The sequence below is a fragment of the Anopheles funestus genome, chromosome 3RL (genome assembly GCF_943734845.2).
Source record: "Anopheles funestus chromosome 3RL, idAnoFuneDA-416_04, whole genome shotgun sequence".
NCBI classification, from domain to species: Eukaryota; Metazoa; Arthropoda; class Insecta; order Diptera; family Culicidae; genus Anopheles; species Anopheles funestus.
Genome location: NC_064599.1, coordinates 4017558 through 4045472, shown reverse-complemented (window position 1 = coordinate 4045472; position 27915 = coordinate 4017558). Strand labels below are relative to the sequence as shown.

General features: G+C 43.8%; 2 protein-coding genes across 2 annotated transcripts; one reads left to right on the top strand and one right to left on the bottom strand.

The window, feature by feature from the left end:
• Nucleotides 1-13814: 13814 nt before the first annotated feature.
• Nucleotides 13815-15581, top strand: LOC125772181 (uncharacterized). The gene is made up of 2 exons (XM_049443635.1): nt 13815-14672; nt 14744-15581. The coding sequence occupies exons 1-2, from the start codon at nt 14278-14280 to the stop codon at nt 15081-15083; spliced, it is 735 nt and encodes a 244-aa protein (XP_049299592.1). The 5' UTR covers nt 13815-14277; the 3' UTR covers nt 15084-15581.
• A 2963-nt stretch (nt 15582-18544) lies between these two features.
• Nucleotides 18545-19660, bottom strand: LOC125772184 (uncharacterized). The gene is made up of 4 exons (XM_049443639.1): nt 19372-19660; nt 19099-19266; nt 18840-18998; nt 18545-18772 (listed from the first exon to the last, which is right to left on the bottom strand). Exons 1-4 carry the CDS (start codon nt 19444-19446, stop codon nt 18623-18625), a joined length of 552 nt encoding a protein of 183 aa, XP_049299596.1. The 5' UTR covers nt 19447-19660; the 3' UTR covers nt 18545-18622.
• Between the last annotated feature and the right edge of the window lie 8255 nt (nt 19661-27915).

Genomic DNA, 27915 nt, shown 5'->3' with positions numbered 1-27915 from the left:
ACTCATAACTTTCAGCTGAAACTCATAACTTTAGGTGACTCAATAGTCACCTAAATAGGGAAAAAATGGCGCCACATTCAACCAGGGCACGATAAGCACCCCTTTCTTTCCTTTCACTCTTTCACTCAACAGCCGTCGGGCTGTACACTATGGGAAGTCCGTGTGTGATATTAGTCGGTGCGATGGCGTGTCTGCGCTATCGTTCCGGTTAGAACATCCAAACCGCAAAAACCCTGTTATCGGTTTTACCCGGGAACACTTCGCACAACATACACACGCACATAAAAAGGCGGCCGCACCGACGGCATGTAAGTACGCGCCTCAACCTGACAGCGAACAGCGCTTTTAATCGAAAAGCCCGCGTGCGCGGTGAGATAAAATGCACAACCCTTATCAGCTAACGCTCGTTTACGCAAACGGTGCTCTTGTACGATATTGTTACGGAGGGTTGTTGGGAGTGGGTCAGAGGGTTGATCGTTAGTTTGGTGCGGGTAAAGGGTGTGGCCATGTCAGGTGCAGCAACTTGCTTTTTACCTTTTTACCGTTTTTAGATGTTGATGTTTTTTTTTTATTTGCGTTATCGGAAGTTAAGACCCTTCGCTGAATGGAGTGCAATGGTGGAAGTAGGGTGGTAAAATAGTAAATTATTTTTTTTTCTATTTTTTTTCTCGTTTTTCGTCTATGTATCTGTAGTGTAAAATATTTTCGTATTCAGCATTAGAAAAGCCCCGTTTAAGTAGATCTTTCAAGTAATTTCATTTATTTCTTATTGGGCGTTAATTTAAGCTTTATTTAATATATAATCTTTTTCCCCATAAATTAACATGAAATCATAAACGTATGTTCGAATAGAAAAAAAAAAACGAAGGTGCATTTGTTTATCAGCTTGTTTAAAGCCAAAAAAAGTTTTAATTTTTATTACCAAAAAATTGACTCAAAATCAACATTTCCGTTCAAACCACCCAAGAGGACATCGGATCGTCTCCATGTATATCCTTCCTCCAGAGTCAAGTGTTTCAGTTGGAAAGGCGACATCTACAAACAACCTTAGCTAAAACCGATAAACATATCCTATCTCTATAAATATTTTCATTACACCAATGCCAGAAACATAAGCTTTAAAATCAAACTAAGTTTTTATTACCACCTCTCGAGTGTCCTCTGCCCTGGCAAAGTTTCGTTTATTTCCTCCGGAAAAAGATAAAAAAACAGCAACAATGCGTGTCGGGTAAACATAAATCATAAGCACCGTGACAATCGTTACTGATGTGACGAGAAAATCCAGTAAAGAAAGGAAAACTATTCCATGAACCATTTCCGTCAAGTTTAGTTCTTAGGCACTGTTGGTCGTTAAAAAGTTTTTACAGTAAATTAAACCATAATAACCAAAACGCTACACTAGTGCGCCACACAACGTGACGAGGGGAAACACAACGGAAAAAGTGTCGTTTTTCCATTTAAATCGTAAAATAACAACAACGTTTAGCCTGGTTGCCTGTTCCCGATAGGATGAAACGGTGGCTTTATAGTGTGAGCAACGGTTCCGAGAATCCTTGAGCCGAGGACCGAACCGTTGAATGGCAGCAATCATCACAGACAGCATCCATCCCCGCGTATGTCCGACTTCAAGTGGCACCGTAAGCAAATAGTACAACGCCTAAAGAAGCTGGGAAAAGGGCACACCTAGCTCACACACACCAACGGCTGCCGATCCTAAAAAAACATCGACGCTCTCGTCAAAGTACGAGTCACGGACAGTCCCAGCGTTTCTTAATCCTTGCACCACCGTCATCATCGTCATCATCGTACTGCGCTCTACGTTTGTCGTCCTTTGCCCGTACACACTTGTCATCGTCGTCGTGGTGGGTGTCGGTTCTGAAGTGTACCGAGAAACCGGTTCCCTCGTAGGGGGTTGGTCCACTACAAGGGATGCAAGGTGCAGTTTCGGGTTTTTTTTCATTTCTCTTCTTCGTTCGTAAGGGCTAGACGAAACTATTGGATAGGGCAGGACGTTCGCTGTGAGGACGCAATATGGTCAGCCTGAAGGTTGTGTGCGATATGTTCACACGTTTGCCGTCTGTCCTCCAAGGCACTCATCAAAGTCTTCACTCTGGGTGGATGTTAAGGCTTCTCAAAATTTTAAAACTTTACCTAATATATTTATTTTAATTTCTATTATTTTTTTCCAATTCTCATATGTTAATCCTTAAAGAGAAATTAGGCTGTAAATATGTTCGAAAATCTTGTATCTTTGCCTGCATTTCCTCTTAATTCTTGCTGGGTTTTTATAAAAAAAATTCAGTTCAGTATTGCTTTCAGTAACAGGATCCAACTACAACTTTAATATTTTTTCTCAACTGATTGATTCGAATATTTTTCATTTTTGCTTTATACAAAGATTAAAAATTATCGAAAACTCGTCTGTTGTACAGTGCTCTGGAGACTTCTATGCCCAAGAATTGGCCAGTAAAGTGTTTTTGAATAATCTTTTTTTCGCCTATTCTTCAATAAGTATAAATCTTCATGAAAACTCTATTAATTCTGATATTGGAAATAGTTGTGCCTTATTAGAAAAAAAGCTAGGCTTTGTTCTACTCCAATGACGTATTTCCGTGGCGCATTTCGCGTAAACTCTAATCTATAAATAGGAAAATCATATCATAATCAGCAAAACAGCAGCAAATCTATTTAGCAAACAGCGAAAACACGCATTTCCATCAGCAGCACAACTCAAGCAAACGAGAACAAACTGAAGTTTCCGGCCCGTTTGGTGTATTGAACCGACAAGTGTCCGACACCGGCGCAAACGTAACGTACGCAAGGCCAGACGCAACATGGCCAGACAGGGTACCACAATAGCCCGCGTGGCTCGGTACGCCGTTTTCTTGTACGCGGTACTTCCGTACGCGCGAGCATGTCACTACGTCGGCACGCAAAAGATAACACCGGCTTGGGCACCGGCGAGGCACCGATTGCGTACTCCCGCGCACGCACGCTCGCTACAAAACGGTTGCATTCGGTTAGCTGGTGTTTTCCCCCCACCTACAGCTTGACCCATTGACGGGGTCCATCGAGACGGCTCGCACCGTTCGGATGGGTGGTTCGGAGGGTGGTACGGGTCTGATAAGAAGCGGCACGGAACGCGCGTCTACGGTATTGAGAACGAGACCTCGGTCGGGGGCCACCAAGCATAGCCGAAGCCGATTGTGCCGGATGCAGCACAAACATGGACAGGATGCACGTGGGGATGGGGGGAGTTTGTGAGGTTTGGCTTGCAATTGATAAATGAGCTCGGGTGGGTAGAAGGGCAATGCAATGGTTTTGCCCGGAGTGCAACCGAACCGAAGACCCGGTTGGAGATATCTGAAACAATTTCAACGATGCATGCGCCAGACAGTAAGGAATGTTTCAATGCTAGCCGTGTTTTTTTTTTAAATGCTCTTTACACGGCACTGATTGAAACATCAGCGCTTGGTGGCAGAATTGTAACACTGTAGAATTAAGCACAGATACAACACATTCGTAAAGACCTGACTAACTTTTGCAATTCTGATGGCAAACTGTCTAGACATTTATTTATATCAGAATGTAATTGCTTGTCAATTAAATTTTGCAATATATCTCGCGAGCGACTAGAAGCAATCAAGGTCTAATGAGCTTTGAGTAACGCTTTTAAGTCACTCTGCTCTTGAGCTTGAATATAATCATTGTCCACAGATCTTGCCGTAAAAAATCGATCAAAAACCAACCTTAAAAGTGTCATCCCATTTTACAATGGATTTCTTTTCTTCGAACTATTAAACTCCGAACAATATTTTTTGTATGTTTTATGTTGTCTCGATCCAGTTGAGTTCGACAGCACCTGACTGCATTTATCGTAGCCAATCGATCAATTCGAATGAGCAAACACCGATCGGGGAATGTTCCCTCGAGGAAGAAGGCAAAAAAAAGGACACTAATCAACGTTCTAATTGCGAGAACTGTGTAGTGATGCAAACGCAGGTAATTCCAACACCCTTGTCAACCGGTTGACACTTGCCAGAGCGTCTGACAGTTCACCGTAGAAATGGTGTGCCACAGCGCCAGAACACAGCGGGACGGTCAACTTGATCCCCCTGCAGGACACACGCATTTGACACGCAGCTTTGTCAGCTTGCTCGAGCCCTCGAGGGGAGTGGCTAAAGGTTCGCTTTCCCAAGGTAATAAAAATCCTAACCAAGTTGGGAAGCTTTTCCTGGCACGTTACGCAGCTACGGTTCTAGATCTTATCGGGCCGCTTCTTACGATTTATAGAAGGACCAAACAATGACCGGTGGCCATAATCACACGATACGTTGTGCCTCTACACGGTTGCACCGAAGCTGCTGGCTGGCAGCCCGTTTAGTGCTACTTTGTCCCGGGGGTTTCCAGCGTTCGATCGAGATCGGTTATCGTGCTGGTTCGATCATGCGGGTCATGTTACAGCTATTAGATACAATTTTCAAGAAGCGATCCTCGGTGATTTTATACCCCATTTAACGGCCATGTGTTCCGGTAGTTTTATCGCTCGCTGGCAGCATAGTTTAAGATTGACACCGAATCTGCCATTTTCCATAGCTATCTTCTCACTCACACAAAACCCATTTCCCTGCAAGTACTGCTTCTCAAAACAAGGCCACACGCGGTTGTTCTCCACATGTTGCCCACAGTTTAACGATCATCAGTGTGTATGTTGTGCCGTCGCGTACTGCCAGAGCTCGTTAAAACCGATACGCAAATGCATCGATGCCTGACGACTCATCACGCCAGTGGAAAATGATGCATGCAAGGATTGCGATCGTTTGGCTAAGGCCATACGCTGGTGGTGTGCAGCTGCATCTGCAGTGTCTGTCGTGGACTTTTACGATCACATCCGGACCTGGTCCGAAGGACCAACCCGGCGAAAACCGTACCACCGGCAGTGCTACACAGCCTCAACTTTGCCATTCGTGCATGACCGTCAAATTTTCACATAATCTGTACCGTTTCCTTCGCCGGCGGAAAAAAACGGGCAACACGACCGATCGCGGAACTCGGTTTGGTGTCGGTTACGTTGGGATTGGTTCCATTTCGCTTTTGAGCATGTGTTCCGTCGTGCTCTATTCTTCCGTCGCCAGGGACGCTCGAGCGGACTCCTCAAGTGTGCATCTGCGTTGACGAGAGGATTAAATGGCAGAAATGCAGAAAAAAGGGGTGCCTTTTTGTGTTGCTTTGTTCTTGGTTTTGCTAGATAACTTCAAGAGGGATTTGCACGCACTTTCGATTTTCTCGGAAGGTTACAAGTGGCAAGTGGCAAGAGGCAAGTGCCTGTTGGTGTTAGGTACGTATTTCCGTCACTTAGCTGGTGCTTTTCTGTTTGTCTACATATGCTCTTTTCCACATACTGTGGGGGGCCTTGGTGGTGTACCGGTTGTAACCAGAGTAGATGTTATATTTAAGGAGAATTCTTCAATTTTACTAACTACTGCTATTACTTCTCAAATGAACATCCATAGCAAATAGTTTTGGAAAGTTGTTTTAATATTGTTAGAGTAAAGATTTAAAAAAGTACTGAAAATAGAAATGAATGACTTGATCTCCTCACTATTGCCCAATGAGTTTCAATCATTTCTCATTTTGTCTGAATATTCCCTTAGTCTTGAATTTCTACTGGATGTCTAAAAGTTTATTTCTACTAGGTTTATTATTGGTTTAAATCGGAAAACCCCAACATTGTTTTGTAATTCTTCTGTGATGAAGAGTTGCGAGTTCAAATGAAAGACACCTCAGACGATTAGAAGCAAGTTTCAACAATCGCATATGCCCGGGATAAGGCAAAGTACAAGGAGGAAATGCCTTCAACCTTTCGAGGCTGACAATAAGCAAGTTTCCAGACTACAGTTTTAGACAACTGTCCATAACCTCAAGAAAGTGATGGCGTAAAGTAGATATCTATTACCCAACCCAATGTCGATGACTCAAACCATCATCAGAAATCACCATCATCGTGACGAAGTTGATCCAAATCTATCAACAAACATGTCACTATTTGTACTATGCAAACGATAACGAGACTGGTGCCAGATGTCGCCAACCTGACCGATGTAGCAATAGCGATCGCTTTGAAGACTTAATCTGCAGGTTTCCCAGCACGTACCTATCCGTAACCACACAGCGCACGATTGATTCCCATCGATCCATCAATTTCTTCGCGCCATCCAGTGGCGTGTAGTTCGATCCTGCGGGTTAACCGAAAAACCACACCCTAGCTCCGGCGGACACGGGAGACACTCGGGAGGGTCTTTCCTATCGCTCATCGAACTGGGCGGTTCGCGTGAGTTGTTTGCCCTCTCCGCTGCCGGTCAGTGAAGCGGAGTATCATGTGAAAAGCAAACACTGTCGCCACCGGGGCTCGCGTTTGTCCACCGCAAACAAACAGCACCGGCGGAATCGAGCTGAGAAAGCGATCATGCTGCTGACCATGTTGGTGTGTGGAAATAGTAGGTACTAACCCTTGCGGACACTGCCGCGAGCGGTGCGCTGGTAAATAAGACACGAAAAACGGAAAGGAAAAAAAACCTCACATAAGTACGCAAGGGCTGGGAGTGCCGTGCAATGCCGATTCACCCGAACCCTTATCTGTAGCGCGGCGATAAAGTCAACAAACCGCGACCGTCCAAAGCGCGTTCTCGATCTGCTCGAGTCGACCAGCTACATGATTACCGATATTAACTGCGCGCGCTAATGGCGTGGGTAAATACGCGTGAGCCGCGCGCAACTAGAGCTGACCCAATGCACCGGCGTGGTTCATCACATTTGCTCAACGTGAAGCAACGCGCCTCGTAAGCGCTAAGCAAACACCGTTGGGGACGGGTCAAGAGGTATCGACGGTACCTTACGATCCGTTGCGGTAACTTGCTTGGTGGCGTATGCATTTACGCCGTGCGTACGGTGCATGTTTTGCTTGCGCTTGCCCACCGACATTCCGCTGCACCTTGGGTCGGAAGCCGCCTGTTTGGGAGTTTGTTGTTTTTTTTTCGGTAGGTTTTTTTTGTTGTTGGTATACCTCTACGTCCTCTGCGTCGTTTTGCTGCATTTTCATCTCAGTCTATTTTTTTGTTATTTCTGTAAGAAATCGAACGGAAGCGTACTTCGCGATGGCGTTGGCTTTGAAGCGATACGCCTACAGTCGAACGCAGCGCAGGTCCGGTTTGGAGCATTATTTGGTGGGAAAATAAAACATTGACCAAAGCTGGTGGGCACAACAGTAAATGTTCATGGTGTCTTGGGAGTGCTTACTGGAAGCTCATTGAATGTCTGAAGGCAAGTGGGTGCCGGAGGCCTGCAGTTTCTGTGCGTGATACCTAGCTTTATAAGCTATTTTATTGATAGTTTTTATCCGAACATTTTGTCAGGTGACAAATTAAAATCGATTATTTGAAGTTGATTTTTTTATATTTAAGATCTCGCTCTTTCTGGCCTAGGTAACACTTCATCATTAATTTCGACTATTTCATTCCTAGCATGAGGTGTCAAGCAAAACTTTTCGTTTCTCCCGAAAACCTGTTGAGTACGAATGAAGCTAACCTCATTAGCCTAATCATAGTAAAACAACATCGCTATTACACTTGTTGTGAAATAGGCACTTGGCAAGGCTTGGTAAAAGGACAAAGCACCGTCCTACCCTCGAAATATGACGCTGTACGAGACGGAAAACAAATGGTGCAACATTACCTGTGTGTGACACATGTCGATAATTATGGAATCGTTGTCCTTCAAAGGTACGCTCCGACAATGCCGATCCGGATTACGCTCGAATGGCGCTACCCAAACCGTCGGCCAACAAATTTGGCATCCTGATCAAGTGTCTTTGAGTTTTGTTTTTCTTCGCAAAACCAGTTTGATACTAATCTTCCGACACGTGGAGTGCCCCCAAAAACCAGAGGGGGAGGCGCCCTGTATATTGTATCGGACGCACCGGGTGGCAATGTTTTACGCGCTGCAAAACCAGGCTGAAGAAACTGGTGGTAAATTAATGATGAAACGGTCCAAACACGGCATCCGAACGGAGTGTGTACCGGTTCGGATTGATATATGCAACGGTGTCCACGTGCGCAGTTCAAGCCCGGCTAGAGTGGAATGCGCCCGGTCGTCTGACATTGAGCCACGATTAGGACAGGTGAGTGAGCGGAACATCGACACGTTGATCGATTAGGTTTCAATTATCTGGCACGGTGACGTCAATGAGCGTTCCGAAAAAATCTTCTAATCCACACGAAACGATCAGAAACTGCAAAGAGGCTAATGCACTCGATCGCTACTTCAGATCATACGGGTGGCTGTGTGGGTAATGGGCGACATTCCGCACACCTAAAGCACTGGAACAGGCACAAGTTTGCATGTCGATGGTAAAGCAGGTCCGGTGCGTAAGGCAAGTATTCCGGGGGTTGGAAAACGCGGGAGGGTTTTTGGTTGGGTTTTATTTTTAGTCTATTTCAAAATGTGGCGAAATTCATTGTCCCAAGTTTGGCATTGAAAATGATGGAAAGATATGGAAAGTAAGATCATTTGTTATGTCCTTAATAAATCATATTTTAATTTCGTATCTTGCAAGCATATGCTAATAACATACCTTGAAATTGTACATAGTAACAAGTTTTTAATACATAAGTACATTTGAATTATGGAAATTATGAAAACAGACGAATTATTTATAAGTAAAATGTTGAAAACAATAAAATGTTGAAAATAATAAATTGAAGAAGAAAATCTAAATGGAAGAAAGAAATCTGAAAGGAGGAAATAAGTGCTCATTTAGTATCCGTTTTTTGGAACTTGCTTCAGATTTAATTTGTCTTATATTGATCGTTTAAGTTTGTCAATATATGTTGTGTCACAAGTCAAAAGTTACAAATTATGTTAGTAAGACAAGCAAGTCAGACAAGAATTAATGGAGAAAACATTGGAAAGACTTAACATAAGAACTATCTAGCGCTTTCTTTGTTGTTTATTGGTGGTTATTTTAAATGATGCTATTTTTTAAAATAAAAAAAATTTATTTCAAAAATGGTTTATAAAGTTATACATTAACTATAGTAGAACAGTTCAATGAATAAGAAATAGAAGTAGTTAATACATCAGTGTAATTAATATTTATAGATAGAAGGTAACGGATCAGTATTTTTTTTTTGGTCTAGCATTTGATGGAAATTAATTTGCAGTATTATCAGCAAAACATAACACAAGATTTCATTGCAATACAAAAAGCTTAACGGCCCCGTACTAGGAAGGAAAGGAAAATGCAATAATTAAGCATGTAACAATGATTGACGATGACGACAACAGTTGGCCACCAATTATCGTTATCAACTGTCGCTTTGTCAATGTATGGCGGTTGAAACAGACCAAAGAACAGTTCGCGCTACATGCTTCATGCTATAGACACCGCAAAAAAAAGGTTCCGCATTCGAATATCCTGTGCAAAAAAGGCTAGCCTGTCGGTGTCAGCTATTTGTCCTTGGTAGAAATTGTATTTTGGACCATGTCGATAAATTTCTTTAGGCATGTTCATGTCACTCCGCTTTATGCGAATCGGCAGATAGGAATCAAATGTAGCGAACGAACGAGCAGGTTTGCGAGAAGTTCGCGCGATTGAGATAATAGTTATTGAAGTTGTTAAATAATTTGTACTTTTTTCTATACATGTAAGTGAGTTTTTATTTTTAGTTTTTATTAATTATTTATCATTATTATTTTTATACTACACCATTTCTTAGTTCGTATTCTGCCATACTGCTTCATACTGGTAAGCAGAACTCCCTCGAAACATCGCGAGGTCATTCAGATCCAGTCGGCCTTTCCCAACCGGAACCGTCTTGTGACTGATTATTTAATTCCTACCCCACTAGATTGTCGATTCTCGCGCCCTGATCATAACCGTCCGTACGATCGGTTGGATTGGCATTATCGCTACCGCTTCGTTCCACAGTTCCTACCGCTGCCACCAATAATGCCGAACTGGATTGTGATCATTAAATATGCCAATTAGACAAAAGTGCGATTGCCTACTGTTGTCTGCTAGATGTCGTGCGTTAGACACAACACCGCCCCGAAAATGCACCCGCCAAGCCTGCGACCGCTTATCGCACCCGATCCGGGTGCGCACAAATTAAGAGTCCAAGTCGAGGTAGCGATAGAATAGACATAGGCTGGCCAGCCGCCGACAAACAAAACATTTCGGCAGCGTTGATTTTTGACAGCGGACAGCTAGCAGTAATAAAAGAAACAACAAAAAACACTGAATCAATCTGCCCCGTTACGGGGTATCACCACAATCGGGCAGGACCAAGGCAATGGGAAGTTAGAAACAAACAAACAAAAAAAAGAGCCGTCTAATAGAGGACCACATCTCACCACGGTTGGCGTCCATGGAACGTGTGTTCTGCGCGTGTGCCACCATCAGTCGGATTATTAAAGCTGTTACGTGGGTTTTTGGTGCTTAGACTTTCAACAAAAACCCACTTAGCTAGGTCAGTTCTCTTTTCTTGGACGCTTGAAATGCGCCACGGTTCGATGATTTCGCACACACTCCCGGCAGCTGAATGCTGTCTCGTTGCTTGTTTGCCACCATTTCCGCCACCAGTGTTCCCTTCAGGTTTCGTGTGTATTTAGACGAATACTCTGCAGGTTTTTTTTAGATTTTGTTTTACTATTTTCCATCAAATAAGCGCTTTCTGCAAAAAAAGAAAAAAACATCCCCCAATAGGCACGCGTTCGTGCACGCGGATATTCAGCACGGACCGCAAAGCAGGACAGTACAAATTGAAACGTTCCAATAAAAAAACAAACCCCTCACGAAGCTACTAACGAACACATTTCAAATTCTGCAAGCTAATGCACTCTTGTCCACAAAACAAAAACTCAAACAAATAACCTATTCTTGAACACGTTTGAAGCGGGTTTCACGTAGGCCACTTGGTACACCTTCAGATGTCCGGGAGTGATCGTACACCTGACCATGCTTTTTGCGGGGGTAAATATTCGATGAATTGATTTGTTTTTGTTTTACTACAAACCATTAAGAGGTTTTTTTTATTATTCAATTTGTTTCTTTTTTTTTGCATTTTGACTTCAATTTATCTGTTTGGATAGACAGTGCATTTTTCAAAGTTTTTTTTTTCGTTTTTTCTACAAGTAGTTTTGTTTGATGGAATTGATTTTAATTGCGTTCCAAATTATTCCGTCCGCTCAAAGTCCGCCACAAAGCGAAGCGTTATGGTGATAATAAATGATTTAAGCGAACCAAACAAAAACTTCACCTCAAATTGCACTCCAAACTGTTGCCATTACGCCACACAACGCGGGGTAGGCACAAAACGGACCTTACCCACTGTCGGCAAACCGAAACCTGATTATTGCCTAGAGCGTTTACCTTAAAGTGATGGATTTAGTTTTATGCTTTGTGGACTGCTTAACTTGGCTCGTGTTTGCATTTTGTGTGTTCCCCGCTTGTTTCATCGTCGTTACGGACAATGCTCAAATTGAATTTGCTTGGCGCAGGTCAGGCGTGGTTGTGGTAGTCAACTCACCGAACAGGTTCATAGATCAATTAGACTTTGGCGTACCGAAACAAGACACCCCCCTTCCCGGAAAGAGAACACGTAAGACAACACGCGAATGGAGAATGAAAAAAAAAATCTCATCGACACAATCGGATGTCCTCAAGACACAGCAGGGCGCAGGGGATGGTGATGGAGCAACTGGAACGGGCTAGCAAATTCGATGGTCAAAGCACCGGTAGAGACAGTCGATCAAGGTCAGGCTTTTGCATAGTCTTTTATACTCCTGAGTACCTTCTAATTGACAAATTGATTCCATAAATTGAGGCATTAATTATTTGTAATAATGGGTATGTTTTGTACGCAACAGCGTAACAGGCCGGTGTTTAAACTGATTTAGCTGCAAATTAATTCAGACACCTTTATTAGCGGAGAGTAGTGTCCACGTGGAAAGTAATGGACTATTTGGAGTTAAAGATAGTGAAAACCAGAATTCTATTTAGGTAGACTAGTTTTCATGATTCTTTAATTAGTTATGATTACGATTCTTCTTCTTCGTGGGCTGCTCATGGTCGAGCACGTCGCGAAGTCATTGCCAGATCGTCAATCTGTTTCCAGGAAACTCGGTCTAGGACTGCAGTTCTTCTATCCACGTCTGCTTCCGATCTCCGACAGGTTCGGCTCCATCTGATCAATACGTCTCGTGCCGAACGGGTCGCTGACGAGCATATTCCTGGTGGGGCAAGAATCCAGCATTCTGATCACAAGCCCCAGCCATCGTATATTTTCGGCTTTGACAAACGTCAGGATATCTACACCGCCAAACAGCCATGATCACGAGTACATTAGGATCTCTAAGAAAAACTTGAACTATTTACTCATATTAGCTTCAGGAATAGAATTCGAGCGTTAATATCTGGTCTCAGGTGTTATATTGAGAGTTTCGACAACCTACATTTCACTATCCAGTCAATCAAAAGAGTAGAGTACATCAAAACCTTATCAGTAATATTTCTTCTCGACAATTCTTGAGTAATTCCAAAAAAATTCCAAAACATTTTGATGACAATAATGTTTGGAAAACAATTTAACTTCAAGGAACTAATCTGGATACGGCCATGTTTCTATCCTTTGTATTTATAAAAGCCATAACTCGTAGTGAAATTTCACCTTCTCATAATTACACTGCAGCTCCACGTGTTCGTTTTGAAACCAAAACCACACAATGTGATGGATCTTTGACGTGACTATTTGTCGAATGACACAACGGTTTAGAAGGAACATGATTCCCTGCGGTTTGCACCACTCGCGATAGCGCTCGGTGTTGTGTTTCTCGCACCTTATCAACGTGCCTACCGTTGTCGAGGCGCGGTTGGTGGCATTCTTGGCTGTGCTGTCTTTTCCATTGCACACTTACCTACTGATCGGTGCGATATTTGATAGCATTTGAGCTAGATCATCCAACAACTCATTGCACAGGAAGGTTCTTCACGATTCTTGGTTGAAAACGTCTACGAAAAGCTGGTTGCTTGCTGGTGGAATATTTTATCTAGTCGAACTTGTGCTAAGTGCAGCCAAAAGCTGCAACATTGTCTTAACACGACAACTGTGTACACACGCGTGCTGCAACACCATCCCGAGGGGGGATTGGGGATCATTAAAACTACATCAATCAACTTCCGCCCACCCGCGGAAAGCCTGCTCGGTGGAAACTGACATTGGTGTCTATGTTTTAATGCCCGTGGCACCGTAACCGCACGACATGTGCCCGCGGTTTCTTATATCCTCGGGCGGGTTTGGGGGAGAGATTATTTATCATTTTTCGCCACCTTACCTGCTGGGGCGCTACCGGTTTGACACTTGACGTATTCATTAGATTACCATGCAAATAATGCGCCAAATGCTGGTCTAGGTACGCCTGGTACGCCTTCCAGCTGGTTCGCACGGAGATCTCGGAGCCGCAGCAGGAGCATAAATAAAAAAGCATCCGACGTGAAGTTATCCTTCGTATCTAATGAGCTGGCAGACATGCACTCGGCAAAAGTTGCACCGTTCGATCGAATAGCTCAAGGGCACTAGAACCGTGTCAGTTGAACATGCGCGCGCATGTTGAATTAATTTTTGGTTCACCTTTTTTTTTACAAACACCTACGACCGTATAAATCTTTCAAACGGTTCAGCTGGTTTTTAACTCATTTGATTACTGTTTTGTTTCCCAATAATAACAAGCATTGGAGTTCTTATCTTATTCGGGTGCAACAAAACAGCAAGAACTTAACCTCATTTCACCACTAATGAGCAACGATGAGTTTGTTTTTGGGGCCGCATAATCGCTTCCTTTGATTTTGGACCAAAAAAATGTATCACGAGATAGCACACATGTCGTCCGATACCCTTGAGACCCTGGACACAAATGAACTCAGCAGGAAAGGTCAGAATTAATGTGCAAGCCTGCCCCAAGACGGAAAACATTAGCGTTTGCCCAATGTTTGACGTCAGGAAAATAAAGAGAAGGATCTTTCGATGAATCGCCAATTAAGAGTCTAATATTTATATTGTTTTCAATCTTAGTAGCATCGTTATATCTCCAACAGCTACTATAGCTAAAAAGGTAAACAAATATCATCTCAGTACACGGTGGCGTACAGCAAGAACGCATTTCCAAATCAACTTCTTTAAACGAAAAATTTAAGTCAAATTTCACCACAAACATCTACCAACGATGGATGCCGATGGGGACAAGATTGAAAGCACGGAACCTCCCACCGAACTGTTTGATTGTACCAAATCTCTCATGCGGGATAACTTGTACAAGATAAATCATCAAGGTAAAAGGTTGCGCCCTTTTCCTTTCGAAGTGCTTGAGGAAAGCATTACGGATATTCCGCATCTGGAAGAAACCACCATCTCGCGACAACCGTTCCCATGTCCGGTTGGACATTGCCGACAGCCTTGCTGTCTGTTTATGTTTGCCACCCACATCACCTTCGACCATAAGGATGTGCTGGTGGATACAATATGGCCCAGTGAACCAACCACGGTATTGATCGATCCGTACACCGCGGATGTCGATCAATCTCGTTGCCATAAGCTACATCTTTTAAGTGGCAAAATCAGGTATGTGTGTTTGCCTCATTGGCGATCATTTTATTGAACTGTTGCCTTCTTCAATTCGATTCCCTTTCCAGAGGTCTTGGCGATGGGAAGCATCGTGATAAGCTACCCTTTGCGCTAATGTCATCAAAATTTTCACTACAAGGCTCGATGCGATTAGTACTGTGGATTACCGGACCAGATGCGGGTGGAAGTTTACGGCAACGTTACACCATGGAGGCAGGACGTAACGATCCAAACAGGCTGCTCCCGTACGCGGTAGCCTTCAGTGGGGAAATTGTCCCCGTACACAGCCCTCAAGACGCGGCCGCGGTACACCAGTCCGGTGTTGGGCTTGTTATTCCCGAACAGCAGCTGGACTATCTTACCGACAGCCGGACGAAACTTCTCGAAGTTTGTGTTCATTTCTATTGATAACTTACCGGCGGGTTTGGGAATGTAAATGACCGCCGATCGCCTTCAGTTTCTTCCTCCGAAACATGACCGTGGGAGGACAAACACAGGATGTGAAAGAGTGTAAAACAGCACACGAAGAGAGTGTTGTCTGTCCCGATTAACACTTGAAGAATAATTCATCAGGAAACGCCCCCGTGTCTGTCCAGGTTTGCTTCGTTGACATCGGCCCAATGGTCACGGGTTAATGGGTTTTGTGAAATGGAAGCAAGCCAAATACCGCAGACACACACGCCAATTAGCATCGAATTGTCGTTCACGAACCGCTTGATGCATACATTTCTAACCGGCTTTGTGTCGCGATCGCCCAAAACTTTTGCAGATAAAATCGTTGTCTAAAACGTGACCCATCACACTTTGGTTCTTTATTAACGCCGGAGTGGGTAGTTTGATTCCTGTCGATTACAAACAAACGCATACGAATTGAATAAAGAATGAGTGAATGTTTTTGCAATGACACTGGAAAGTGAAATGTTTCCGTTCATCTGCATAATTGTTTGCATTTTGTGTCCTTTTGAGGGAATTGACCAGGACATTATATAAGCCATTCAATATTTGAATTTTTTTCCTTCTATTTTCAGTTTTCTTTGTACAAAACTTACAAATATTTTAACCAGTTTTCTTCAGCTTCAGTCTTCTTCATGATTTTTTTTTTAAACTAGCTTCTGAGTCGCTCTAGCTATAGTCGCAAAATAGAAGCCAGTGGAAAGTAATCAACAACAAACCACCCGTTGGGCGGTGGAAGCAACCGAGGACGTCCCTGACTGACACTGTCGGTCCCTGACAACGGTAATGGTTCGCGACAAACGGTTCGTGGTAGGTCGAAACAGTGCATCCGTTGACACACGCCACACACGCCATTCGTGTCGTCTGATGCAGGTGGGGGGAACCTTACTTTGTATAACAAACTTTAGCTGCATTCTTGTCCGTTTCTGCCAAGCTGAATACTGCCGTCCGTGCCGTTCAACCGGTGACCGATTGGCACTGTTTAGACTACGTATCGTCATGTTTGTGTAGGGAGCCGTCTTTCACCGTGCGAAGCATTTTTCTGCCGGAATTAGAGAATGTGTTTGAAAGTTAGACAAATTTATAATTAGTTAAGTTTACCAATAATTGGTATGCTGGTACTAACTATGTTAATGATATTGTTTCTTTGCAGATTAAACAACAATATTTCCTTTTTCCTTGAAAGACCGAAAGGCCTCGGATATTGATTGAAATATTCTCCAGAAATCCTTTCAGAAATTCAATGCTTCCGAAAGACTTCATTTGAGACAGCTCAATTAATGTAATGTATCGAGGTGAATGGTCAGCAGCATTGTAATAACTAAGGCTGATAATTTTATTTACAAATCTACTTCATGGGAGATGAGGACATCAATCGTCAGGAGGTGAGATATGAAGGGCATCATGTGTAGATCAAATATTCAAAATGTTCACCTGAATATCTTTTCTAGAAAGCATTTCCCCTTTACAAATAAATTTATTTTCAAACGCATGCTTTCCCAGAGCATTCTTTCCTTTGCACAATAAAAGCATTAAAATCTACTTTTCACACGCGTGCCGATCATCCCCATCACCTCGTCTTGCATTTTTTTCTTGCGCTAGCGAATGGTACCGATTAAGTCGCACCGTATCATACGCCCTGATCGAAAACATAATAGTGCTGGCGGTAGCGTAATTCTCATCAACCCGCGAAGACCCCTTCCTCCATTCAACAGTTCGAGCTGTTGACGGCGGCCCCATGTTGGCGGTTGGCCCCACGTGAAATGACACCGGGTAAGAACGGTCCGAAGAAGGAAAGCAAACGCGAGAGGGGTGTATAAGGAATGCGACAAACGGATGTTTGCGCGATGCCGCTCGTGGCGCACTTGCGAATCCGTGCACACGAGCGCGCGCGCGGCCCTCTCGGTTCAATTAAAGCAAATTATTTATAAACTCATTTACATTGTTATAATTTTCGCGCGCCTTAGTCCGCACACCCCACGTAATCGTGCTACCGTTTTGCCGGTTGAAGCCGGCCCTGACAATGTCCACACTGTATCGGCCAGAAGTGCTTCACGGATCAGTCGAAACGGTTTGTCGGTTTGGTTGTTGAAGGGGTGGACGAAAGATTGTGGAAGGGGGTGAACCACCCCAAAACGCATACAGTCTTTGCACGACGGTAAACCGATCGGCACACGCGCTACGTTGGCCGCACGTTTGTTATTCTAATGATCACACAAACCATGGTCACCGACACATATATACAGCGCCCGTAATCGGACTTTGGTTTCCGTGCGGGTCGCACGTCGCATAGATTGCTCCGTACGGAACGGTCGTTGTCTTCGTCAGCTAATCGCAAAACTTGAGAACTTTCTGCATGGCAATGTGAGGTGTGAGGTGGTTAGCGGTTGCCGACAGCACACAGGAGGTCATCGGAGGTTAGCCGTACGGTGGACCGCGAACCAAACATAACGCCATGGAAACATACGTAAACCGGAAAGCGTATTAACCTCTTCGCACACTGCCTTTTCGTGGCCATCCATTTTTCTTTCACTAGCTACGAGAATTGTTACTGTATTCTGCGTGTTGCTTCAATGTTTCACGTTGTATAAGGAGGGTAGTACTAGGATTACGTTTTGTCAGCAGGAAAAATATTCGAATTTCACCGCTACTCATCGATCCTGAGAGACGGTCGGAACTCGTCTGGACCTTGGCCTCGATCGACGAACGGCCGCTGCCGAAGTCGAAAGGGTCCACCCGGTGGACATAAATATTTAACGAGTGTGAGAGAAAAAAAACTCCGTCCGATCGGAATGTACCACCTAAGCGACCACTCTGTCCAGTACGCAAGTAAGTTCTTTCACACGGAGAATGCGGTCGTTGTCCATCAAATACATTTTTCCATTGGGGAGCTCGTTACCCAGTCAGCCAACTTACGGCTGAATGTGAACCGCTACGGACTCATCTACATTCATCAGGCCAGGGCAGGGACATTAAACGCTTACGTAAATGTCGCTGATACTTTTTTTTCTTGTGCAAAAACACGCACAAATCTGCCCTCACCATAGAGAAAGTACAAAGCGCTTAATGCTTTATTGATCGCGCCTAACGGGTATATACCGCTTCTTAGCTTCTTGGGATACCGTCCGACGGTATTCAACATTTGAAACGCAAATGCCACGAGCGCGAGTTCTCGCAATTTCCTGACGACTTTTTCTTCCTGAATGGGGGAGTAGACACTGTATAAAGACGCACTTTTGTGATAGCATTGGATGGGTTTATCAAAAAAATAAAATAAATTTCTGTTTGAGTCACTGTGCTGTGAAAAGACGCGACGCTATATTTTGCAATTCTGAACCAATTCTTGACAGTTTGATATCGGCAATTTCGGGGATTTCCAGAGTTGCTTAGAAGGATTCTTTTATATATGCGAAAAGTTCGTTAGAAATAGCTTTCTTTGCTTTTATTGGAACTCGCTTAAGTCTCTTCGAATTGTGGAGCTTACAGCTCGCACATTACACCTCCACGATGCTAAACTCCGCCATCAAACAAGACACTTTGCCCTTGGATGTTACCTCGAAGAATGCCTTCCAATCGCCCACAAAATCGGGAGGTATCTCCACTCCAAAGTCACCGACCGGAAGCATCTCAAACGTCTCCTCATGCTAAAATGTGTCGTTTTGTAGAATTATTATACTGACACCTAACCTCTCTACCTAGCTGAAGACTTACCCCTTCCGGGAAGGGACAATCTTTTTTGCCCATCATACTGGTGATGACGAACCAGGGTTCCGTGCTAATCTGGAGCAATGGACATAGATCAAGCACTTTGCGTCCCACCACCGCATCATTCCATTCGCCCTGCTCCAATCTTTTGGTGTAAATGTTTACCTTGCACGAGGAAATTGTACGAGGATTCAAAAGCGAAGAGATCATGGTTAAATTGGCACTTAGAATCTAAACATCAAACGATCGAATTAAAATCTCTTACCTCCATTGGGCTCTCCAGTGCAGTATTCAGGCGCACTTTTCCATTTAGTAGCATACTATCATTTTCATCCGGTATGACCTGAAGATCTGATAGGTCCAGCAATAGTGAATCATCTAGCGCATCCGGACATGGTTTGAGCGATTCTCCAAACTGCACTGCAAACTCGCCCTACACCACAGAGGAATAAATTATTGCATTATTTTCACAACAATCAAAACGCAAAACAGAGTGTATTCTTCGCTTTTATGAGACACTTGAGAAAAAAATATTAACCTTAGCTAAGTTGAGCCACAGTAACAACACAATGCTGGAAAGTACCGGTCCAACGAAACTAGCTAACGTTGCCATCTTCTGCACACGTCCCTAGTATCGCCATCGGTCAGGTTGTGCGAATATTTATAGCTCCTAACATATTTCGTGTTGCAATGCGGCTAATCGATGAAGTACATATGGTGATTTACTTGTTGTTTTTACTATCTCGATTCATTTAACAAGCGTCAGCCATGTTTTGCTGTTGATCGTCTCGAAACATGGCTTAAGAACATGATCTGGATAAGATGGGGATCGGACATGATATTGTAATGCAGTTCAGTGGTTAGATTTGTTTCCGGTATTCCGATATGTGTTTCAATACAACATGCGCCATATTAAATCGTTGATAATTGACGTGTCTCTTATCGTTGATTATTATTCTTTTCGTTGACAGAAAAAATAGTACTAAATGAATTAATATTAAAGTGAAGCAATTGAAAAAAATAGGAATAATTTATATAATTTTGACAAACCTAATAAAAGTTTATATTTTATTTATTTTAATGTTAATCTTACAAACATTGCACTGGAAGATTTATTTTAATTTGTAGATTTAAATTTATTATTAAATTTCTTTTCTTCATGAAATGAATTATGGTTAAACATATGTTATATTTTCTTCAATGTTTTGATAGTACTTTCAAATCTTTTTTTTGTGTTCGATTGTGCTTAAAATTAACCACAAAACTTTCAAACAAACGCGTGCAAAACGATTTTGGGTTCTATTCCGCCCAAGGGTCCCAAATTGTATTCGCACGCAGTCGTCAGCGGACCGTTTGAAACGTGAAAAATTACCCGTGCAAGTATCGGCCATCAATCACGGTTCCTAACTGCCGTAACTTCTAGCACTATCAGCATACCCATTTCATACCCTTTCCCCCCAACAGTGGCCCCCCACCTACAAGAGCCACTAATTGCATTAGATCACCCGTCCGCTCCCCCATGCCACCGTAGGCTCAATCATGCTCGTGCAGCAGACCTCAATCAAACGGTCACCTGCGTCGGGCAAATAAAATAAATAATACAAAGCGAAGGAACCACACCAACGGGCGGGTGCTGATGGAGGGTTGCAGAAAACACGCCACCGCGTGTGCGCGTGTGCCCGACCCGCGCGAATCGTCGCGAATGAAAAATTATCTCAAAATCGCACCATCGCACGTTTCCACGCGCCTTGCCGGACCTGCCATAATTACGACAAAGTTGCCGTGTACTTGTCCGTCGCGTTCTTTTGTCGAGCGACCGAGCCGCCCCGAACAACACCACCGCGCGATCATGGAGAAGCGAGTGGCGGGTGGGGGTTGTTGGTGTTGTTTAGCGTGCAGAAGGGTGATATTTGTGCGTGTGAGTGTGTTCATCGGAGGGGGTAGGGTTTTCCCGTCAACCCCGACGACTCGTACCACTGGCCTGTGCAGCAAACAGTGCGATTCCATCCACACACAAACACAACGCATCGTTTTGCTTCGCCGGTGGTCATTTGTGTGGATGAACAGACGTGATCAAGCGTCTAGCACCAGCCGGAAGGGTGGTTGATAGGGGAAGGAATGGGCAGATGATGGAGGGAGGGAAGGGGGTTGAAAAGCGCCGCCACCGTGCATGCGAAGACGTGCGACACAAATAAGCGTGCGCACTCTTGTCGGGCGGCGAAACAATGCGGTAAGTGAGTGCAGGGCCACACATTACTCACTGCGTTTCACGATCGTTTAGAAGAGTTTAGGAGTGAGCTGGGTAGGTGGCACCGGAGGTTTAAGGTGGCCAGAGCAAACATTGTACACAGCGAAACGGACTGTCAACATTATGGTGGATTGTGGAAGGCAGGGGGAAGGGAGGAAGAGAGGACTTGACGCTACGGAAGCCGTCCTGAGACACCATGGAAATGGGATGGAAAAATGTTGTTTTATCCCATTCCTGTGCCGGGTTCGGGTCGAATGGATGCAAGGTGAGTCAGCCGTGCTATCTGATGGTAAATTCAATTTAGTTTATGATATGGCCAGTTGCAAAGTGATACTGTTCACTAAAGGGAAGGAGAGTTGCTTTTGCGTCGTATTACTCAGCTTCTCATTTGTCAATTAGATGCAAAATATTCACATGACACGAGCAGGTTTTCTTTTATATTAAAGTTAAAATATCTTAAAAAGATTAGTAAGAGCTTTGACTAATTTAAACAAGGAAAAGGGTAAATAAATTAAGATAAATTAAGAGGGTAGATAAACAAAGACCTGTAAACCTTGTGGTTTGAAATCTTCATCAGCTATTATTGATAAATTTTTTATGCGTCATTTTACACTGTTTTGTATCGTTTCACAGATGTCGGGTTCTTAGTATTAGCAGTTAACCAAAAATTAATATTAGTAACTATAAAAATAATTATTAGCCTATTCTTGAATATTTTTTTTATTGGTTCTTTAAGCTCAGTATTCTAGGAAGAACTGCTGGATCGTATATCTAAATGCAGTTCAAATTTATTAATGTATCTCACAAACTACTAGCGTCAATCTGAATCTGAAAACTGAGTCCACTGTAAGGCGCCAAATGAAGATAAATATTTAATTAAGATGCTTAATGCAATCGATCGATCGAGCAACCGTAATCACATGACGCAACACTCCGGCTCCACATTAATCCAGCCCAACTCCCTACTGATCGCGCTTCCCTGGAACACTGGCACACGATGGCAAAGGTTTGTGAAGTAGCATTAAAAAAAAGGCAAACACAAATACAAAAAAAAACAGAATTTAACTTTTTCCCACCCCGTTTCCTATGCGCGAGAAAATTACCAATCCCCTAAATAGAAGCTCAAGCGATCATCGAAACGGAAACGATCGAGCGATAGAAGCGATCGGTGGCGGCAGCGTGTAGTGCCCGGGGTAAAGAGGGTAGAAGGAAAAACTATTGCCCCACGAGCCGACCGTGAGAAGATGCTGCAGCAGGATGCAGCAACATGTGGGTTGGTGGTGGAGCGCAATCGCATGCAAACACACACACACACACACACACGCGTGCGCATGTACAAAGCCACAGGCAAGAAGCGCGGTTCCGCGTGGTGCGACACAAAGTGCTACAAAGTATGAGCCTCTCGCGACGTAACGAGTCGTAGCGCAAACGGTCCGACACCGACACTTCGTCTCCCGGCCCGGGTCCTCCCAAGCATTACATTCCTTACCACCCTTCCTCAACCCTACCGTGTACCCTTTAATGCCTAATGATGCCTTAGTGAGCACGCGCGCACGCGCAACCACTAGCCATGAGGGAATTGCCGACCGTTTTCGAACCGTTCCCACGTTTTTGACCGAAACCACCTTCTCGTCATTCCACTGGTACCTCCTCTCTACTTCTTCCCTCCCTATTGCTCCCTTCCTTCATCTTCTTCTTCTACAGGGAGTGCCCTTTTGTCACCCTTCTTCTGCTCGTGCACAGTTACCAACCGCAGTAGTAAGTTCCGTCGCGCAAGAGGAACACGAGTACGGATTGCTTCTTCCCAGCAACGTTGTTCTTTTCAAACTGTTTTTTTTTCGCTCTCTCTTGGTGAGAATGTACACTCGCTTTCGCTGGCCAGAAAGCCCGCATTCAACCACGGTTCCGTGCCGCAACCCCGGCCGGTATGGGGTACGATCAGCTTCGCGAGCCCCTGTCAAAGTCAAATCGAAGCGTGAAACGATAATCTCCACCGACTGGCGGTGGCGAACTCGTGGAGTTCGAAAAACCCGTCCTAGGAGTAGATTTTTGGGCGATCTTGGTGGTGACGGCTAAAGTGGAGCGAAGTGAGGACGTACGGCAGGAGGCACCCGAGATTTACTGCCCGCTCGTGTCGACATTCACGCGAAAAGGAGAACTTGGGGGAATGGAACCAAGAAACGTTCCGCCAGTGTTTTTGCGTCTCACTGAAACGTCCCAACCTTCCTTCCCGCCCCAGCAAATACTGTCGAGTGGTGTACGGACGTCAAAGCAATCGATGGGATACTTTCGACACATTTTGACGAACGACAGGGCGCACGCGAGATAATACGCAGAAGATGGTAATGGGTCAGCACAACGAAGGGCAACGCGGGACCAAACATGTGCGCATATGTGTTTCAATTTTATTTTTTTTTTCGTTTATTCTAATCCAATGTGGCACAGCTGTAAGGGAAGTCAAAACCACAACCGCAACTAACTGTGCAAGCTCTTTGAAAGTGCAGTTCTGGACACTCTGGCGGGGTGGGGAAGTTGTTGAGAAGCTTTTAGTGTAAGAAAATATTTACAATCATTTGTTTCCTCTACCGAGGGGGGATAGGTTCGATGTGCGGATGGAGACGATGGACATCTTGATGTTGATGATGACCTTGATTATTCTGCCCCACGTGTACGCATGGTTAATTAAATGGCAGCGATTTTCTTGACAGTTTTACTCACTAAAAGTGCTGATTGGTCCACGTTGAGAAGGTAACAACAGACTTTACCTTTGTCTAGAATTACTTGATCAACCTTGCCATATAATGATTTTTAAAGATCTCCTCAATATTAAACTAAATCAATTGTAGCTTGAGGACATAAGATCTACAGAATACTAATTGCGGATATTCAAGTATGTATAGGATCATACATAAGTGAGGAACATAGATCGACATACCCAAGTAATTCCAGATTAGACAGGAGAATGATCAACTCACGAAAGCAAGTACACCGACTGAAGAAATATCAATGATGGCATGACTTCATGTGATGTGATGTGATTTACCAATATTTGAAGAAACACCTTCCCAGAACTATTGTCCGGCTCTACTGACAACTCTCTTTCTGACTAGGAAGACTCTTCGGAAGTTCGGAGTTCCGAAGTCGTTAAGGAAAACTATTTGGAAAATAATTTACTGATTAGTCTCTTGCATTATTGCCACTCATTCCCATTTTGTCACACATCGAACTCCATCTTGACAAATAGTCAAACGTTAACGGTATGCTAACAATGTTGCCCATGTCCCAACGCTCGACGACAACCGTGACGGAAACACGGCTAATCCCGCGACTGCAGCATCAATATTTCACTAAGTCATTTCATGCTCCTGGTCAGTTACTGGGAGCAAATTCAGAACGTGCGAACAGTTCATGCGTGATCGTTAAATTTAACCTCGCTCGCCGAAAACTCGAAACCGCCGGCTACCGTTTCCTGCGAGTGGTCTCGTAAAGTTCGTAAAAATACACCACGGGAAAAAGGTTTAGCGAGGGAAAACAAAAACCCCCCCAAAACATCCAATCAGACTGCCAACGAAAGGAAGCATTGGTTTAATAGCGAAATTATCTACACCGCGACTGGCAGCATGCTGTGGCCTAAACCCGCGGGGAGGCGCTCTATGATCCCATCGTAAATCGTTTTTACTCATGCGGCTTTTAGCGGACTTAACCCCGTGCTTGCCGCCCTGATCGTCTTGAGCGGGTTTGAAGTGCTGGTGCCGTTTGCTGCTACTAGCCGCGTGAATGGCTAGGCAATAAAATGGACAACACGATAACAAGCTTGCTGAAATTCGCTCGTTAAGAAGAACTGCCTTTGGGGGCTGTGTACGTCGATACATCCTTATTAAACGGCTTTGTCTCAACGGCGCTGATAAGCGTACGGTTCTAGCGGCGGGCGATTGATTGTGAAGTGACCGATCGAGTGCTTTCCTGTTGCATGTTTCACAAGCGAGATTTTAGGGAGTATTTTGCAGCTCGAACGAACCGAAACATTGGGCAGTTCTGGAACTGAAACTGTATATATTTAAATTTCCATTGGCCTCGATTGGTTGATTTAACATTCGAAAGCTAAAGATTGAAAACCGTCCAAGGTTTCCAAGGATTTCAGGGATCCTTTGATGTCTGCCTATTGTCACTTGAGCACGATGCCAAGGACTCCATTTCGGAGATCTTGAAGCTGAGCGTTCACACGTGACAAAAGACACGGTGTACGGGCGCGAGGGCGCGTGTGTGTTGATACTTGAGTGATTTATTCCAAAATCGTCCACACTGACATCCGGGAATTAGAGTTGCAAAATAGGCAGCAAGCTAACGGAACACACTTTTCCCTGAGAATGAATTGCAGAGGAATTTCTTGAATCAATTCCATCGCCAGAAAGTTCGATGATCTACATGGCTTGCGGTGATTCCTAGAGTCATCGGGGGCTTTCCATACTTTCCCTCGAATAACGGGCATGGGTTCTCAATGATCGAGAGCAAATATTAGCAAGCACAAATCACGAGACATCGGCACCGAAGGACTACCGGTCACGTGTTGCGTGAAACAATTTGAATTGGGAAGCATGTGCGTGGCGTGCCGTGGCAAGCAGTGGCAAGGCAAAGGCCCCTTTTTGGTGTATCTGGTACGTCTCGTGCGCATTGTTAAGTGGGTCGTCTGCTGCTTGAGAGATGATTTTTCATCTCCAACGACTCGCTTGATCTTGCTTGCATACGGTCTCGTGCTTTCGTAAAGCGCGAATCGATCTAGAATGATTTGCCATCACGTGACGGTTGCTGGAATTTGAATTACGATTCGTTCATGCTGAATCGTTCGTGGAAGGTTTCCATGTTGACATGGTGTGTACAATACCGAATAATGTTTACGATAATGTTGTGTTTCTCGTGGAAGTGTTTATCCACTTTTCATTAAAATAAACAGATTGTTTTAAAATGTGATAAAAGCACCATAAAAGTAGCAAAAGAGACGAAACGAAAAGACATGGAATTTATTCCCAATATTATGCAGAGAATACTGTAAAAAACCCAATATTCATAATATACAAAATGTCTTTCTTTATTAACTTCACTACGATTTGCAAAATTAGATTGTTGTGCAAGAGACAAGCTTTTCCTTATGACTTGCGTCTGTATTTTTTCGTTTGTCATCCATCGCCTAATCCCGCATGCAGACAGTCGCCGGTGTTTGTTTTGAAATTGCAGCCCAGTCTAGCCGATTTTGTGCACGCGATACCGACCTGACCGAGGCTGTAGGACATGGCCGATCGCTACCATGCACTTCTGGTTGCATCACGTGACCAACGTATACCACCATCCTACCCCAATCCTTCGTCCCAGTTTAATGTATGCTAGTATGTTTGTTTGGCATTTGGCAAATGTTCAGCATTAGGTTCCCGTACATACGACCATTGGAACTAAGGGTCACAAACGCAGCGAGGGTGTTTCAACTGTGGGACAAACAACACAAAATTAATGCACTTTGAAGATGTCTCTGTTGCAATCGTCCGCCGGAGGTTACTTGACACTGGGCCGTTGCTATGCTATCCAGCGAGTCACGAGATATTGCAGAATTACAAATGATAGAACGTTTCTGCATATAATTTGGTGCTTACGATCGTACCTTATTTATGTGCGCTTCGAGAAGAATAACGAAATGTGTCGAATATGTATGTATTTGGGTTCAACGAAAAACGTGAGGATATCCTCACGATTTGTTGGAAAGCATCTTATAAGATTTTTATTCTTATTGGATTTTTCCCCACGAATCTTCAATTTAATTCTACTTTATATACAAACATTCAATTTTGCGGATATATTTACTAACTCCTATTTCTATATTTCTAATGAATTAAACCTCAAATTTATGTATCTTTATTTGTTATGGCGAGAACCAATATGTGCCTCCAGAATATTTTTGAAAATGATAACACTAGCGCCATCTGTGGATGAATCCGTATATTACTCATCCCTTCTGGTTCTGGATAGTTCCTTCTGGCATTGAGAATTGGAGAAAAAAAAATTATATTTCCTATTTCATTTTTTTATTTGCTGTTAGGGAACAAGGTTTGTGATTTGATATTTTATAATTATGATTATTATCTTTATGAAAATTAAGCTTGAAACTTTGAACCTTTTTCTCTCCCACTTCACGCACTTCACAACAAATCACGCATTTGTGAGGTCAGTAAAGTTTCCGAACCGCAATTGCGCTGTCTCACGATCAACGTTACTCATGTCTAATCAACCAGCACACGTGTGAATCACGTACGACCTATTGAAAGTAAAAAAAGCAGCACAAACATAAAAAAAACCCATCCCTTGTACTATTTAACTCTTAAATTTTCACACCTGTCGCACACGGACGCACTTGTCCGGGGGGTTTTTTTTTGGATCCTTTCATACAATCTATCGCTAAATGATGACCGATCATCGCTTCGCACCCAAGCGATGAATCGTACATCAGGCACGAGCCATATAGAAGCTCGCCCCGTCGAGGTAAAGGGGGTGTATATTAAACAACAACAACAACAAAAAACTGTCGGAAAATTAAACCAACAAATCACGTATTGACGTCAGCCAGAAACGCCATCGTGAGGACGGTGTTGTCACGCATCGATTGCTGATGGCCTCGTGCAGAAAAATGACAACTAAAAAAAAATCACATCCTCCCTCCTATATGTGAAGGGAAGGGGGGGATTGAAGGAATGGGAGGGTGAGGGGTACAACCACAAAAAACGCACCCCATTCCGTTCATAATTTGCCATTTAATGGTGACACGTTGTGATGAGGAACTCATTTTACGAC

What these genes read in the sequence shown, in the direction of transcription:
- LOC125772181 (XM_049443635.1), top strand. Translation starts at nt 14,278, where the DNA reads ATGGATGCCGATGGGGACAAGATTGAAAGCACGGAACCTCCCACCGAA. An exon ending in CTTTTAAGTGGCAAAATCAG is followed by an intron (nt 14,673 to 14,743) that starts GTATGTGTGTTT and finishes TTCCCTTTCCAG; the next exon opens with AGGTCTTGGCGATGGGAAGC.
- LOC125772184 (XM_049443639.1), bottom strand. Translation starts at nt 19,446, where the DNA reads ATGGCAACGTTAGCTAGTTTCGTTGGACCGGTACTTTCCAGCATTGTG. An exon ending in TGTGGCTCAACTTAGCTAAG is followed by an intron (nt 19,267 to 19,371) that starts GTTAATATTTTT and finishes TCTGTGGTGTAG; the next exon opens with GGCGAGTTTGCAGTGCAGTT. An exon ending in CACTGGAGAGCCCAATGGAG is followed by an intron (nt 18,999 to 19,098) that starts GTAAGAGATTTT and finishes TCCTCGTGCAAG; the next exon opens with GTAAACATTTACACCAAAAG.